The sequence below is a fragment of the Pituophis catenifer genome, unplaced genomic scaffold (genome assembly GCF_029215685.1).
Source record: "Pituophis catenifer annectens isolate HBS135680 unplaced genomic scaffold, rPitCat1.0.hap2 SCAF_1, whole genome shotgun sequence".
NCBI classification, from domain to species: domain Eukaryota; kingdom Metazoa; phylum Chordata; class Lepidosauria; order Squamata; family Colubridae; genus Pituophis; species Pituophis catenifer.
Window position 1 is genome coordinate 236,716,494 of NW_027256881.1, and position 14,202 is coordinate 236,730,695.

General features: G+C 40.7%; 1 protein-coding gene across 1 annotated transcript; it reads right to left on the minus strand.

Moving 5' to 3' along the window:
- Positions 1 to 11: 11 nt before the first annotated feature.
- On the minus strand, positions 12 to 4,399 carry LOC139327437 (macrophage-expressed gene 1 protein-like). Its single transcript, XM_070957266.1, has 2 exons — positions 4,315 to 4,399; positions 12 to 3,251 (listed from the first exon to the last, which is right to left on the minus strand). The coding sequence occupies exon 2, from the start codon at positions 3,211 to 3,213 to the stop codon at positions 1,045 to 1,047; it is 2,169 nt and encodes a 722-aa protein (XP_070813367.1). The 5' UTR covers positions 3,214 to 3,251; positions 4,315 to 4,399; the 3' UTR covers positions 12 to 1,044.
- Positions 4,400 to 14,202: the final 9,803 nt, after the last annotated feature.

Consider the following 14,202-nt stretch of genomic DNA (forward strand, 5'->3'; position numbering starts at 1 on the left):
AAGCAAAGAGAATAAACAAAAGTGTTCAGCAATAAAGCATTTCAGAATATTGCCACATATATTAGGCTTAAGGCAAAATTGATCTCTATTTTCCAATACAAGTTGACTTTTGTAATACTTTAATATGTTGATAAACCCATATGTTTCCAGGAATTAAAGCAGTTATTTAAATCTTACCAATTAGGGCTGATTTCATAAGGCAGTGATGAAAAATCATCACCTAAGTGGTCAAAGCCTTTTTTCTAAACAACAACAACAACACAGAATTTATTAGATTGACAAAGAATCTATTGAGCAACTCCCAAAGGAAGCTTGATTCTACTTGGTATTGTTGCTCATCCGCTTTTTAAAAATGTATCAAGTGAGGGCTGTCAAGCTGCAATAAAAGTAAAATAAATTCCCTTACATATAAATGAATTCTCAGTACACTATAGAAAGAGCTGTTCTTGCTCTAAATCAGTCTGCTAAAATTACTTTTAAGTTCTTTCCTATCTTGTCTTGTCAGTGTAATCTATTCTCTTTCAGCTACAGAACTACAGTTGCTCAAACAAAAAGCTATATTGTTACATCTGAATTAATTTCCTTTCACTGAGGTAATTTGACATTCAGGATAAAGCTTAGATCGTTCACCTGATTTCTCTCAGATTGCTTATTTTACCTGTATTCAGGTAAGTGAATGATTGATTACCTGTGTTCACTCAATTCAAAACAAATTATTTTGCCTGGAACGTGGTTATCATCATTTTGGTCAAACAGTAACAGAGTTGGAAGGGACCTTGGAGGTCATCTAGTCCAACCCCCTGCTCATGCGGGAGACCTATACTAGGGATTCGAACTGCCAAACTGCCGACCTTTCTGATTGACAAGTTCAGCATCTTAGCCACTGAACCACCTAGCCAGGCTAAACATTTTTATGTACACCCATAGTTAATGCTTACTTCTCCTACCCTACACAGCTTTCCATTATTATTCTGCCTCTCCCGCTTCCCAGATTCAGCTCCCCACAATTGGAATTAAACTTCAAAGAATAGATGAAAAGATGTTTTAAGCAGCACTAAACTCTGGAGGTGTTTCTGTGGTTCTATAGTTTCTGCCATCGTTGACTAGGTGCTCATTTGTCACCTCTTGGTAGCCTCTCATCTTGTAGCGCCGAATTCTGAACACAACAAAAAGGAAGATAACCAAGACTACCATCACTGCGATGCAAATCCCAGCAATGGCCCCACTTGATAGGGCCAAGCTGTCGTTTCCCTGGAAAAGACTAGCTATTTCCTTCCCATCTGTGCCATTGGCCAACCTCCAGCTCCCACTCTGCCCTATTTTGACCCAGGCTTGGCTACCTTCAGTGCTCACCAGGATTGTTTCAGAAAGGCTGCCATTTGGGGACGGTGTGCGCAGGAAAGGAGGGAGCTTGATGGGAGCCAATTGCTGAGCAAAAAGTGTCCCTGCCTGCAAACAATAGAGAATTTCACAGCCGTCACTCAAATACGCCTTATGTTGACTATGCCCAGCTGGACATTTCATGGGGTATTTAGTAGGAGAATCTTGGTAGAAAAAATCCTGAAGGATTCCAGGGCTTTGACCCTTTCGAAAGCCTGCCAGAGGATTTCCAGATTGGCAGCTGAAGAAGCCACCAAAGGGCACCGCAAAGCGGGAGCCCATCTCATAGTCATTGCTGACGCACACCTTCAGATTATCAAACAGGACCAAGGGGAAGAAGTAGGCTGGACAGGTATAGGTGCTAGTCACTGGGTTCTCATTCCCGGTGCTGTAGAGTCCTCCAAAGAGAAATCCTGTGCTCTGAACTATTGGACCAGTGGCAGCACACCAATAAGCAAAGAACTTCACTGTGCTGGGATAGTAGCGGATGCCACACACTTTCTTACAGCACTTAAACACAAGCCAGCAAGTATTGCAGTCCTGATGACACTCCATCTTGGGCTGGTTGGCGGTACGTTGCTCTTCATGCAGCAGGACAGCCGAATAGTTCTGTGGGCAAGAGTAGCTGCCAGTCAAAGGGTTCTGGATACGGTAAGCCTGGCAAAGCTCTTCTGGGTCCTGTCCCGAAACCCCATCGCACTCCTGAAAGATTCCACCAAAGGTATAATTGGTGCTGAGATTTTGGCACGAGCCGTCATCCACATTAGCCTGGAAGTTGAAATTCTTTGAGCCGGGCTCAACGCAGCCTGGGTGGGTGTTGATTGCGTAGAAGAGGCGGATAGCGTTTTCCACTGTAGTGGCCACTCGATGAACTGTAGGCTCTGGCAATTCAGGTAAGGCGTCAGGGGTGATGAAAAATGGCAGAGGAAGCCCTGACTTGCCTATCGCCACTAAACCATTGGGGATGCCCTCCTGCCATTTCTGGAGGGTGATGCCAGGATAGAAGGGCACACTGCCCCGGCTCTCCAATTTGGAATTTACTGTATTCGCCAGATACTCCTTAGTCATATTACTCAAAGCTTCCATGGAGGTCCCAATTCCCACATTGACTTTGTGGAAAAAAGTAGCAGAGGCCAAGGCAGTGATGCTTGCTTTCTGAGCGTCGTTGTCGAGCAAAAACTTCTTTTTCACCTGATCTTCTTGTATGAGGGACGCTCCAGCCTCCACACTTGTGAGGACATGTGTGCCGTAGCTTAATACCAGCATTTCTGCCATATACTCAGCAATCCGACTCTGGTTGTTCTCCAACTGGTTGCCTATGCTCACAAGCTGATGACGGAAGTCCTTGTGGAAAGTGAAGGATGGTTGAGCTTTCACAGAGTAAACGTGATGCCGTACTTGCACTCTTGTGGTGACTGTCTCATCATAGACATTGTGGGTCTTTGTTTCTTGGGAACCAGCGGAGAACCTGCCATTGAGCACGGTGAGGTAGGAAGCCTCAGCATTGATGGATTCGGAAAATGCATCAGTGTAGGACAGCCAGTCTTTAATAATTTCAGAGTGAATCTCCATTGTGCTCTTCTTGAGGGGCACCACAAAGACATCGTTGGGAATGAGGTACTCGCCATCTTCAGTGGTCTGGCATTGGGAGTAGTTGAGGGTCATGACCTTGCCCATCTCCACATTGCGCAAGTTGTCCCAGCCACCTCCAGGTAGGACTTCTAGTATCTTTTCACTGAGACCTTGAAGTCTGCAAGCTTTGAATCCTGGATCTTCAGCTCTTGCACTCTCTATACTCAGCAACACCAAGAGAGGCCAAAACCAAAATGCCATGGTCAAGGAGGGGAAAAGGCCACTTTACTTGCCCAGTCCTGAAAAGAGAGAAAAGTTTCATTACTTAAAAGATTATTTGTTATTTCTTGAACCACCTTTTGCTAAGCCGATGCCTCCAAAAATCAGAACTCATAGCCAGCATCATCAAAGCCAAAGCTGCTAGAGGGGGAGAAAGCTAGGTAAGATAACAATCAAATGTTACAAGTACAATTTCTGGCAATTCAGTGGAAGGAGAAATGTGTTCAAATGGATTTACCCATGGTAGACATAACTGAATGATTAAAAAAAAATGGCTTAGTATTGCTGTAAAAGTTAACATATAATCCAATCCTTTCAAATAACATTTTGCTACACACACAACGCACAGACACAAAATGGCTGCGATATACTGTACATATAATAGACCATCACTTGTGCTTTTATAATATATATCAACCAGGTTGCTTCTTTCAATTGGAAAAACTATGATAAACCCAAGTTATGACCTCATTCTGGCTTTCTGCTGAGAATTAGCCTCCCTCTCCCATATGCCTCTGACAGTGATTTACATGGCATAGGGGGGAGTAGGGAATAGCAGCAAAGAGGAAGCAGCTTTAAGTACAACAGCTCTCTTCCAGTACTTGAGGGGCAGAATGAAACAATAACATACAGAGATAATAGGAAACAGTTGCCGAAAGTCACTGAGATAAGGAAGTTGTCTTATTCTCCAAAGCTCCTGAGGGTAAGATAAGAAGCAAGGGGTGGAAGCTCATTAAAAAAAGATCCAGCCTACAACAAAGGAGAAACTTCCTGACAGTGAGAACAATTAAATCAGTGGAACGACTTTGCCCTCCCAAATGCTCCATCGCTGGAGGTTTTCAAGAACAGACTGGACAACCATTTGATCTGGATGGTGTAAGATCGTCTGCCTTGACCAGGTAGTCGGACTAGATAACCTCCAGCCCTATGATTCTATATTTTTTGATTTGTAGAAAATATGTAGCAGCGTAGCCTCCAAAACAAAGGCTGGACACATTCAAAACTCTGCAAATCTCCTTAACTCTTTGGTCCTAATTGGGTTGCCTCTTAACTTTGGAAAATTCATCTGAATTCATTGCTTACCTTGCTTGATTCTCCAGGTCCACGGCTTCTTTCTGAGCTTTGCTTCTTTCTGAGACAAACTCTCAGCTACTTTGCTCAGTTTATCACTGATTTTTTTTTTTTTAAAAAAAGGGTAGACGCAAAGAGACTAAAGAGGAACTTTGATTTTCCCAAATAATAGGATTGGATAACTGAAACATGAGGGGAGTGTCCCTACTGAGGAGAGCCATGAGTCATATGATTTTTCAGGCAGCAGTTTTCAAGCAGAATCGAAACAGAAACTTTCTTGGGAAAGTCCCTTCTCTCCCCTTCACCTCCTTACCCCCTCCTTCTTTTGCATTCTTTCCTTTGTATTTTTTCTCACTGAAATTATTTTCAGTGTAAATAATTTCTGCTCTGGGCAAAAAATTCATCCATCTGTGAGAAGGAGGAATTATTAACCAAAAGGCTCTCTTGTTCTACAGAAATGTTATACATTGCAAATTACACATTTCTCTTTTGTCTCCCTTTTTCTTCCCCCAGAGTTTATATTCCCCCATATTTTATGTATAGATAGTCCTCGACTTACAACAGTTCATTTAGAAACCGTTCAAAATGGCACTGAAAAAAGGGACTTAGGACCCTTTTTCACAGTTACAACCGTTGCCAGCATCCCCATGATCATGTGATCAAAATTCAAATGTTTGGCAGACTCATACTTATGACCGTTGCAGTATCCCAGGGTCATGTGATCCCCTTTTTGCAACCTTCTGTCAATGGGGGGGCCAGATATACTTAACAACCAGGTTACTAACTGATCAATCACACTGATTCACTTAACAACTGTGACAAGAAATGTCGTACAATGGGACAAAACTCACTTAACGAATTCTCACTTAACAACATAAATTTTGGGCTCAATTGTGGTCGTAAGTCGAGGACTACCTGTACTTAATAAGACATCCAAGAAATGGCTGGAATTGGAGAAGAACCAAAGCATGAGCACAGATAAGGTCTGTTTAGGATATTGAAAAGATGACTGAGCTCCCAGTTTGGATTTATTTTTACTATCAGTCCATGAAACCACCCTGAAGAGAATAGAAGAGTAAAAACCTAGAGCCGTGATGGCGAACCAATGGCACGCGTGCCACAGGTGGCACGCGGAGCCATATCTGTGGGCAAGTCATATCTGTTGGCTAATGTGTGCTCAGCTCCAGCACGCATCGCCAATGGGCCGTTTCCAGCCTCTGGAGGGCCTCGGATGGTGGGGGGAGGCAGTTTTCACCCTCCCCAGGCTCCAAGAAAGCCTCTGGAGCCTGGGGAGGGTGAAAACCGGGCCTACCGGGCCCACAATAATCTTTTTGCCGTCACATGCAAAAAGCGGAGGGAGTAAGGGGGGGGGTCGTGTGCAGATGTGCAAGGGGGTGGGGCGGGGGTGCATTGAATTATGGGTGTGGACACGCGTGCGCACGATCCGCCCACGCTCCCATGCTTTTGGCATGTGACGGCAAAAGGGTTAGCCATCACTGACCTAGAGAGTAAGAGGACAAATGCCCCAAAGAAGAATTTGACAAGTAGGGTCCCCTTTTGAGAAAACTCACATGTGATATCTCTTTGTGCTTATCTGAAAAAATTCTGCCTGGTTGCCCCTGGAAATCAGTCAGTTCAGCTTCAGTTGTTTGTTTAGCAAATATTTGCTCCTTTGTTTTTATCTGCCCATTGATAGGTCGTACTGTGGTAGTCAGCATTTCTAAGCCAATGACTCACCTACTTTTTAGGCTACTCTTTAGCTGTTCTTCCTTTGCTCCCCCCTCCATCTACAGCTTTGCAAACTTTGGAGATCATGCTGACACAGTTGACTTGTGGGTATGAAGAGGCATTTCAGCTACTTATGGAAACAATGAGATTCATATCTATATCTTTCTCATTCAGAACTGTTGTCCACTAAGAACTGGTGTCAGAAGGGTTTGAACTTCAGAACTGTTGTCCACTCAAATTTAGGTACAGGTACAGGTAGTCCTCAACTTACGACAGTTTGCTTATTGACTGTTACAATGGCACTGAAAAATGTGACTTATGACGTGTTTTTCACAATCACGACCTTTGCAGCATGCCTACGATCATGTGATCAAAATTCAGATGCTTGGCAACTGGTTCATATTTAAGACCATTGCTGTGTCCCAAGGTCACGTGATCACCTTTTACGACCTTTCGACAAGCAGAGTAAATGGGGAAGCCACATTCACTTAATAACCAAGTTACTGGCTTTCCAGCTGCAGTGATTTACTTAACAACTGTGGCAAGAAAAGTTGTAAAATGGGGCAAAAAACAAATGTCTCAGTTAACAACATAAATTTTGGGCTCAATTGTGGTCATAAGTCGAGGACTACCTGTAGTGAATTCATTTGGGAATTCTTTGTTCATTTCAAAGAATTAGGGCCACCCCACTGCATGAACTATCTGTAGATTTTGGAATATGGAGTCTTTTACCATGCGCTGAGAGGTTCAGAAGCAGACACCCACACATTCCTTGGCCCAAAAGTGCCGCTAGAATTGGATTTCTGAATCCAATTACCATCCTGAGATTTAATATTCATATAAACCTGTCAAGCGATTCACTTCAGAACACATCACATACATTATTCAATCATTCTCCAATAAAACTGCGCATTTACTTGAAAAAAAAAATCTAAAAAAACTTTGATCTTCAAACCAGGCATAATTAATGTCTTGAATTCACAGCCACAATGTTCAGAGACGTTTGGCTGATCAAACAGCTTTATACAAAAGCCAGAGAATAAAGTCAGAGGACTTTATACAAAAGTCAGAGCTAATATTAGTTGTATCCAATATGCCTTCAAATAACAAATGTTTGGAGAAGACAACAGTGAAACAGAGCTGAGGCAGGGGTGAAATCCTGCAGATTCTGACGGGCTCTGGAGAACCGGTAGTGGAAATTCTGAGTAGTTCGGAGAACCGGTAGCGGAAATTTTGAGTAGTTCAGAGTTGCTGGCTCCAGAGTGGGGTTGGAATGGAGATTTTGCAATATCCTTCCCCCAGGAGTGGGGTGGGAATGGAGATTTTGCAGTATCATTCCCCTGCAATGCCCACCAAGCCACGCCCACCAAGCCACACCATGCCCACCAAGCCATGCCCACCAAGTCACGCCCACAGAACTGGTAGTAAAAAAATTTGGATTTTACCACTGAGCTGAGGTCTTTCTTACCTTGCTTTGGAACTCCCTAAAACTATCTGTTAGGTATAGTAAGAAATGAAAATGCTGAATTAAAGGACGTAATCAGAGCTCTTACTATGGTCATAGACAGATTCTGCCCCAATTTTTTTTTAATTTTAAAATCCAGTTTAGTTATCTGCACAGAATTCCTTCCTAAGGACAGGAGGAATATTCCCTGTGATAGGGAATTGTTCTCTATTATAGCTTTCCCTAACCTTTGAATATGTTGGACTTGGACTTCCATCATCATGGTCATTCTAAAAGGTTTTTTTTTAATCCATCTTTGTTACTTTATAAATAACTCAAGTGTGAAACATATTAATATGGCTTCCTCCTTCTATTTTTCCCAACAACAAAGTTAAGTCCATTAAATGAAAGCTGAAATCCAACATGTCTAGAAAAGAACAGGTGGGGCAGAACAGTTTTATCATATGGTTAGAGGTTCCAACTCAAATTGGGCTAGATTAATTTAAATTGGAATTGCATAATACAATAATTCTTGCATATTATTATTTAGATTTTTAACCCCACTTTATTACTTTATAAGAAAGGGTGATAAACATACCTTAATAGTCCTTCCTCCTCCAAGTTTTCTCACAACTCTGTGGGGTGGGTTGACTGAGAGAATGTGACTGGCCCAAAATCATCCATCTGGCTTTCATGCCTATGGTGGGACTAGAACTCACCATCCTCTGGTTTCTAGGCCAGCACTGTAACTACTACACCAAACAGCTTTCTGCTAACCAGCAGGAATTAGCCCTGTAGCTTTAGCTACAAGGAAATATAAGTAGCACTCGACTTATGACAATTTAGCCCAAAATTTCTGTTCCTAAATAAGACATTTGTTAAGTGAGTTTTGTCCCGTTTTATGAATTGTCTTGTTAAGTGGACCACTGCAGTTGTTAAGTTGGTAACCTGGTTAAGTGAATCTGGCTTCCCCATTGACTTTGCTTGTCCGAAGGTTGTAAATGGGCTCACATGCAATCGTCATAAATATGAGCCAGTTGCTAAGCATCCATATTTTGATCATATGACCATGGGGATATTGCAATGGTCATAAGTGTAAAAAACAGTAATGTCACTTTTATCAGTGACGTCGTAACTGCAAATGGTCACTAAATGAACTGTTTGTTGTAAATTGAGGACTACCTGTAAATGCATTTGATTGGTTTATTAGTATTGAAATGGAAATCCCAAGCAGTTATTGTCACATACGCTTATATTAGAAAAGTCAATTGATACATGAGGAATGGTTCTCAAGTCGTAACAGTGAAGATGTGCTCTCTATACTTGCACATTCTGACATTTTCGTTCCTGCTTCTGCATTGGCTGTGGATATCTGCACTGTATTAATAGGTAAGTCTCTTTTTCAACATCATTTTATTCTTGGCCCCTTTTTTTCCTAGATTCTTGGCTCGACCTTTTCGCTTCTGGATCAGAAACCACTCATTATGCCATCATTCTGTGAGTGGAGTTTATTATTTCGAAATGACCTGACATCATGGGACAGTAGCATTTTTGTTTGAAAGTGTAAAACCAGATTATGTAACTGTTCTGCTGGTGTATGTACTGGATTTTCCATTGTAGTAGATTTCTATGGGAAAAATAAAGAAGTTGGTTTTGACATGCGCCACTCAAAGAAATACTTTACTGAAGCTGTCTATAGCACTTTCAGATCCAGAGCTACCAAGTCATGCTGCTGGACTTCCCAAAAAAGTGCTTCATTTGCCCCCACAAAAGGCAGAATGTTGAGTTGGAATCTGTGGATGAAGGCAACCTCTGTGTCTCAATTCAACCTTCTCAAGAGCTGCACCCTTGGTTGCCCATCCGATGTTCTTGCAGATTGTTACCACATACTAAAACAGGCTATTCTGCTACATTTTTCAGAGCTGCCCACAAGCTCATGGAACAATCAGAGTGTTGTCTAATGTCTAGCTTGCTATTTGAAGTGGATGGGTTGTTTTGTTTTGATGAAAATAGTCGCCACAGTCTCATAATACAGCGAAGCATAAATGTTGTATAAAGGGTGAAATTGAAAACAAATACTAAATAAAACATACAACAAATGTATATTGTTTTAAATTGATAACGCTATAGACTAGAGCCAGGGATCTCCAACCTTGAGAACTTTAAGCCTGGTGGACGTCAACTCCCAGAATTCCCCAGCCTTGCTGGCTGGGGAATTCTGGGAGTTGACGTCCACCAGGCTTAAAGTTCCCAAGGTTGGAGACCCTGGACTAGACTATTAGTATGGAAGTAGCCTTAGGCAAACTAGTCTTACGTGCCCACTGCAAGCATTGACATACATCTCATTGAACATCTAACGGGCAATGCAATCAAGAATAGAGATCCAAACCATAAATGTCTTGTTATTTTTATTAATCCATCATAAATTCTATCTACAACAACAGAGCCAACAGTAATGGCTCACCATGCATAATTATCCACCTTTAGTAAATAGAAATAGGACTCCTCTAATCTTTGGAAGTTAGACCTGGATTTTTTTTCTGGTTGATTCAGTGGAAGGCATTGATCGGATGGACAGATTACCTTGGAAATGCTACTCAAATCATGTTGATAGTTTAACCTTTTTCTCAGTCACACTATCACACAGTCACTATCTACACTGCACCTTTACCATTTTTCAACATTTCTCACAGCACTTGTTGCTTACTTTTCAGCAACTTTCCTTGTACAGTAACATTTCTATCCTTGGTTCCAATTCCAGCCTTTAATCTATCACTATCATTCCATGCCAATATACCGGTTTGAGCATTTCCTTATTTCAGTTTGATCCAAAATGATTTCAACACTTTTATTTTTAATTCTTTTCATTCTGTGGGAGCCTTCTCATTTAGCCCTTTTCATCCACATCCAGAACAATTTTTCTTTTCATCAGAATCATTATGTCTTTTGCTTGACTCTTAATATTTTTCATAAAATATTTATTAATTTGTATACTGATGAAATGACTCCAGGTAGCAAAAGAGGATTGAAGCAAGTAAAAAAAATAGTAAAATGTTTTTTTTTTTAAATGTCAAACTCAACAGTTAAATCCAAGCTGTATCTTATGGAAGGATAACTAAACAAACAGATATTCAATCAAGCAATATCAGAGAACCAATCACTACATGCCATCCAAAGCTTGTCGGAAGAGCCAGGTTTATAAAGTGTTATGAAAGCTCAATGGGTTGGGGCTACATGGACCTGAGGCATCTACCTGTGTATATACACAGACACAAACTAAGAAGCTGTCTCTTAGAAGAGAATGTAAGATCTTCATTAAATGAGGTTTAAAGAAAGCAAAGTTATTTGTGCATGTAGAAATAATACCTGCTGTTTGTCAGCTGGCTTGAAGATGGCAATTGTAATTCCTAGATTTTAAAAAGGAGATAATAATCCTAATTATTACAGGTCCAATACATATGCCTAAAGTACTTAATATGCATTACAGCACTTTGCTACAGGCTGATATGATTTTATGATATATTTGCAAATTGAGTTTAAAAGGTTGTTTAAGACTTGGCTTCTATATCGTGATAATTCTTTAACTATTTATAAGTTAAAGTCCAAGGCCACAGATGGCTATTGGAAGGTACGTTAATACAACAAATTAACACCTTCCCTTATTTAAAGGTAGCCTTCTCTGAATCTGGGTCTTAGTTTCATGTGCATTGTAAGATCTCATTTACTTCACATACATATGAGTTTGCTATTAAAATTAGTACACTAGTAAATTACTATTTACTAATGTTTACACACTGAGTGGTGGCTCAGTGGCTAAGATCAGAGAGGTCGGCAGTTCGGCGGTTCGAATCCCTAGTGCCGTGTAACAGGGTGAGCTGTTGTTACTTGTCCCAGCTTCTGCCAACCTAGCAGTTTGAAAGCATGTAAAAATGCAAGTAGAAAAATAGGGACCACCTTTGGTGGGAAGGTAACAGTGTTCCGTGCGTCTTTGGCGTTTAGTCATGCTGGCCACACGACCACGGAGATGTCTTCGGTCAGCACTGGCTCTTCCGCTTTGAAACGGAGATGAGCACCACCCCCTAGAGTCGGGAATGACTAGCACATATGTGCGAGGGGAAACTTTACCTTTAAATTACTGTTATCTGGATTCCTTGGCCCTAATTATTGAGATGTATACAGGTAGCGCTCGACTTACAGCATTCATTTAATGACTGTTCCAACTTACAACAGCACTGAAAAAAATCAATTATGACCATTTTTCAACTTAACAACTGCTGCAGCATCCCCATGGTCATATGATCAAAATCCAGATGCTTGGCAATTGGCACATATTTGATGGTTATAGTGTCTCAGGATCAGGTGATTACCTTTTGGGACCTTCGGCTAAGCAAAGTCAATGAGGAATCCAAATTCACTTAACTATTATGTTCTACTAACTTAACAACTGCAGTGATTCATGTAACCACTGTGGCAAGAAAGGTTGTAAAATAGGCAAAACTCATTTAAAAACCATCTTGCTTAGCAACGAAAATGTTGGGCTGAGTTGTGGTCATAAGTCAAGGACTACATGTATGACACTGTTAATTTTTTCATTATTCAGTGAAAAGACTTGCCACGTTTTTACTTAAAATTTCTTTTTTTTTAGATTATTGAATTATTTATTGGGACTAATTCTACAGGTGTTATTTGTCATGGTGCAAACACATACAAACACATTTAATTTTTATTTTGTTCCATACCACTATAGAAACAGAAACAGATAATCCAATACTCAGAGTTGGGTATAGATATGCGGTTGATTCATTAGAAATTGTGAATTTACTGTATGTATTTGTGCTACGTAGCCTACAATTCTATGGTATGTACCAGAATCAATCTTATTTAAATGAAGGGACTTCTGAGTAAACTTGAATGAGATTTTATTGTGCACTTGCTTTTTAGACCTCCCCTGGTGAAATATTTGTGCTGATGGATAGGTATTATTGAGATCAAGCTTTAGCTGAGCAATTATTTGGTTCAGGTTGTACACTTGTCTAAAAACATACTCAGAACTATCTTTATGTTGGCACTTGTGTTAATGCTTCCAGTGCTCTATCAAAGCTCACCAGCTGTCTCTGATGGTGGGAAATAAACAGACAACATAATTAAGTAAACTTCTTATGTGATACCGTTGTCATGACGGCAGTGTTTCCTCTTAGCTACCATATATAAAGCCACCTTGAGACCTCAGCCACATTTTCATTGCTTTCCTTCTGCTTTTTTTCTTCTTCTGACCATTAAATGACTTGAGTTGCTTAGTGGAAAAATTAGGGGAGGAGCTGGGAAGAAAGGAAGGCCAATTTGTTACCCTACAGTAATAAGATCCACTGAGGCATGAATTTCCATTGCATCTATTTTTCAAACTGTCCTCTGGAAAAAAAGGTAAAAAATAGAAAACTACCCCCTTCCAAAGGTACTGTTCTCTCAAAGTTCTTGATGAGGTGATGTTTCACCAAGTGTTTTTTTTAATTGATCAGTCACCATTCCATTGCAGAATAACAGAATAACTGAGTTGGAAGGGACCTTGGAGGTCTTCTAGTCCAACTCTCTGATCAGGCAAGAAACCCTGTACCATTTCAGACAAATGGTTGTCCAATCTCTTCTTAAAAACTTCCAGTTTTGGAGCACCCACAACTTCTGGAGGCAAATTGTTCCACTGATAGTTAAAACTGTCAAGAAATGTCTTAGTGCCAGGTTGATTCTCTCCTTAATTAGCTTCCATCCATTGCTTAAAATGACATTCCGGTGGGGGAAAAAATCCAGTAACTTTCCCACTAAAGAAAGAATACACTATTCCCTACAATCCAATCCATTGAAAGGGATTGAAGGGAATTGATCTTTTCTTGGAAAAGCCTTTTAAGGCGATCTCTTTAGCGTGCAATTGCTATGCCTCTTTCAGAAACTTTTATGAAGCTCTTCAAAAGACACTACTATATAACAGCTGCCTGTATTTCTACTGGTTTTTTTTTCATTTCCTAATTTATTGAAGACCAGAATAGTGGCACAATTTACAGGAGGCAGAAAAGAAAATATAGAGACACCGTTGCTCTTCTAGATGTTCTGTTGGATTAGAAGATCTCCAAGGTCCTTCCAACTCTGTTATTCTATACCGTATTATGTATTCTTGGAGAATGTGCATGCCTTATGGTTGCCTTTCCTATCCCATCCCTTCCCCTTTTCAAAAGCACACATCATCCTTACCTTATGCTCCGGGGAAAGAGTGCTGAGGGTAAAAGAGAAATTTGAATTCCTTATTCTGGAGTTAGAGGGGAAAAAAACCATTGAGAGAATGTTCCCTCCTTTTATTCTCACAAAGCGAAATTCCTACAGCAATGAGTCGGTGAGGAGGAAATATTTAACTGTTCCATGCAGAACAATTCTCATTTAAATTTTTGCACTTTCTTGGAAATTGACATCATCATCATCCTGGCTGGTTCGATCTGGCAGGGCTGGCACACTTAAAGGGTTTTTTGTTTTTGTTGTTGTAGTTAAATCAGTGTTGCCCAACCTTGCAAATTTTAAGATGTGTGGATTTCAATTCCAAGAATTCCCCAGCCAACATACTGGCTGGGGGATTCTGGGAATTGGAAGTCCACATATCTTAAAATGCCAAGTTCGGGAAACATCCCTCTAAGAAGAGGTGAGCCTTTGGCTGCATCTAAATACTTTGAACTGGAGTAGGGCTTTGC

Bases quoted from the DNA above. Each gene is read 5' to 3' on its own strand.
- LOC139327437 (XM_070957266.1), bottom strand. From the start codon at position 3,213: ATGGCATTTTGGTTTTGGCCTCTCTTGGTGTTGCTGAGTATAGAGAGT.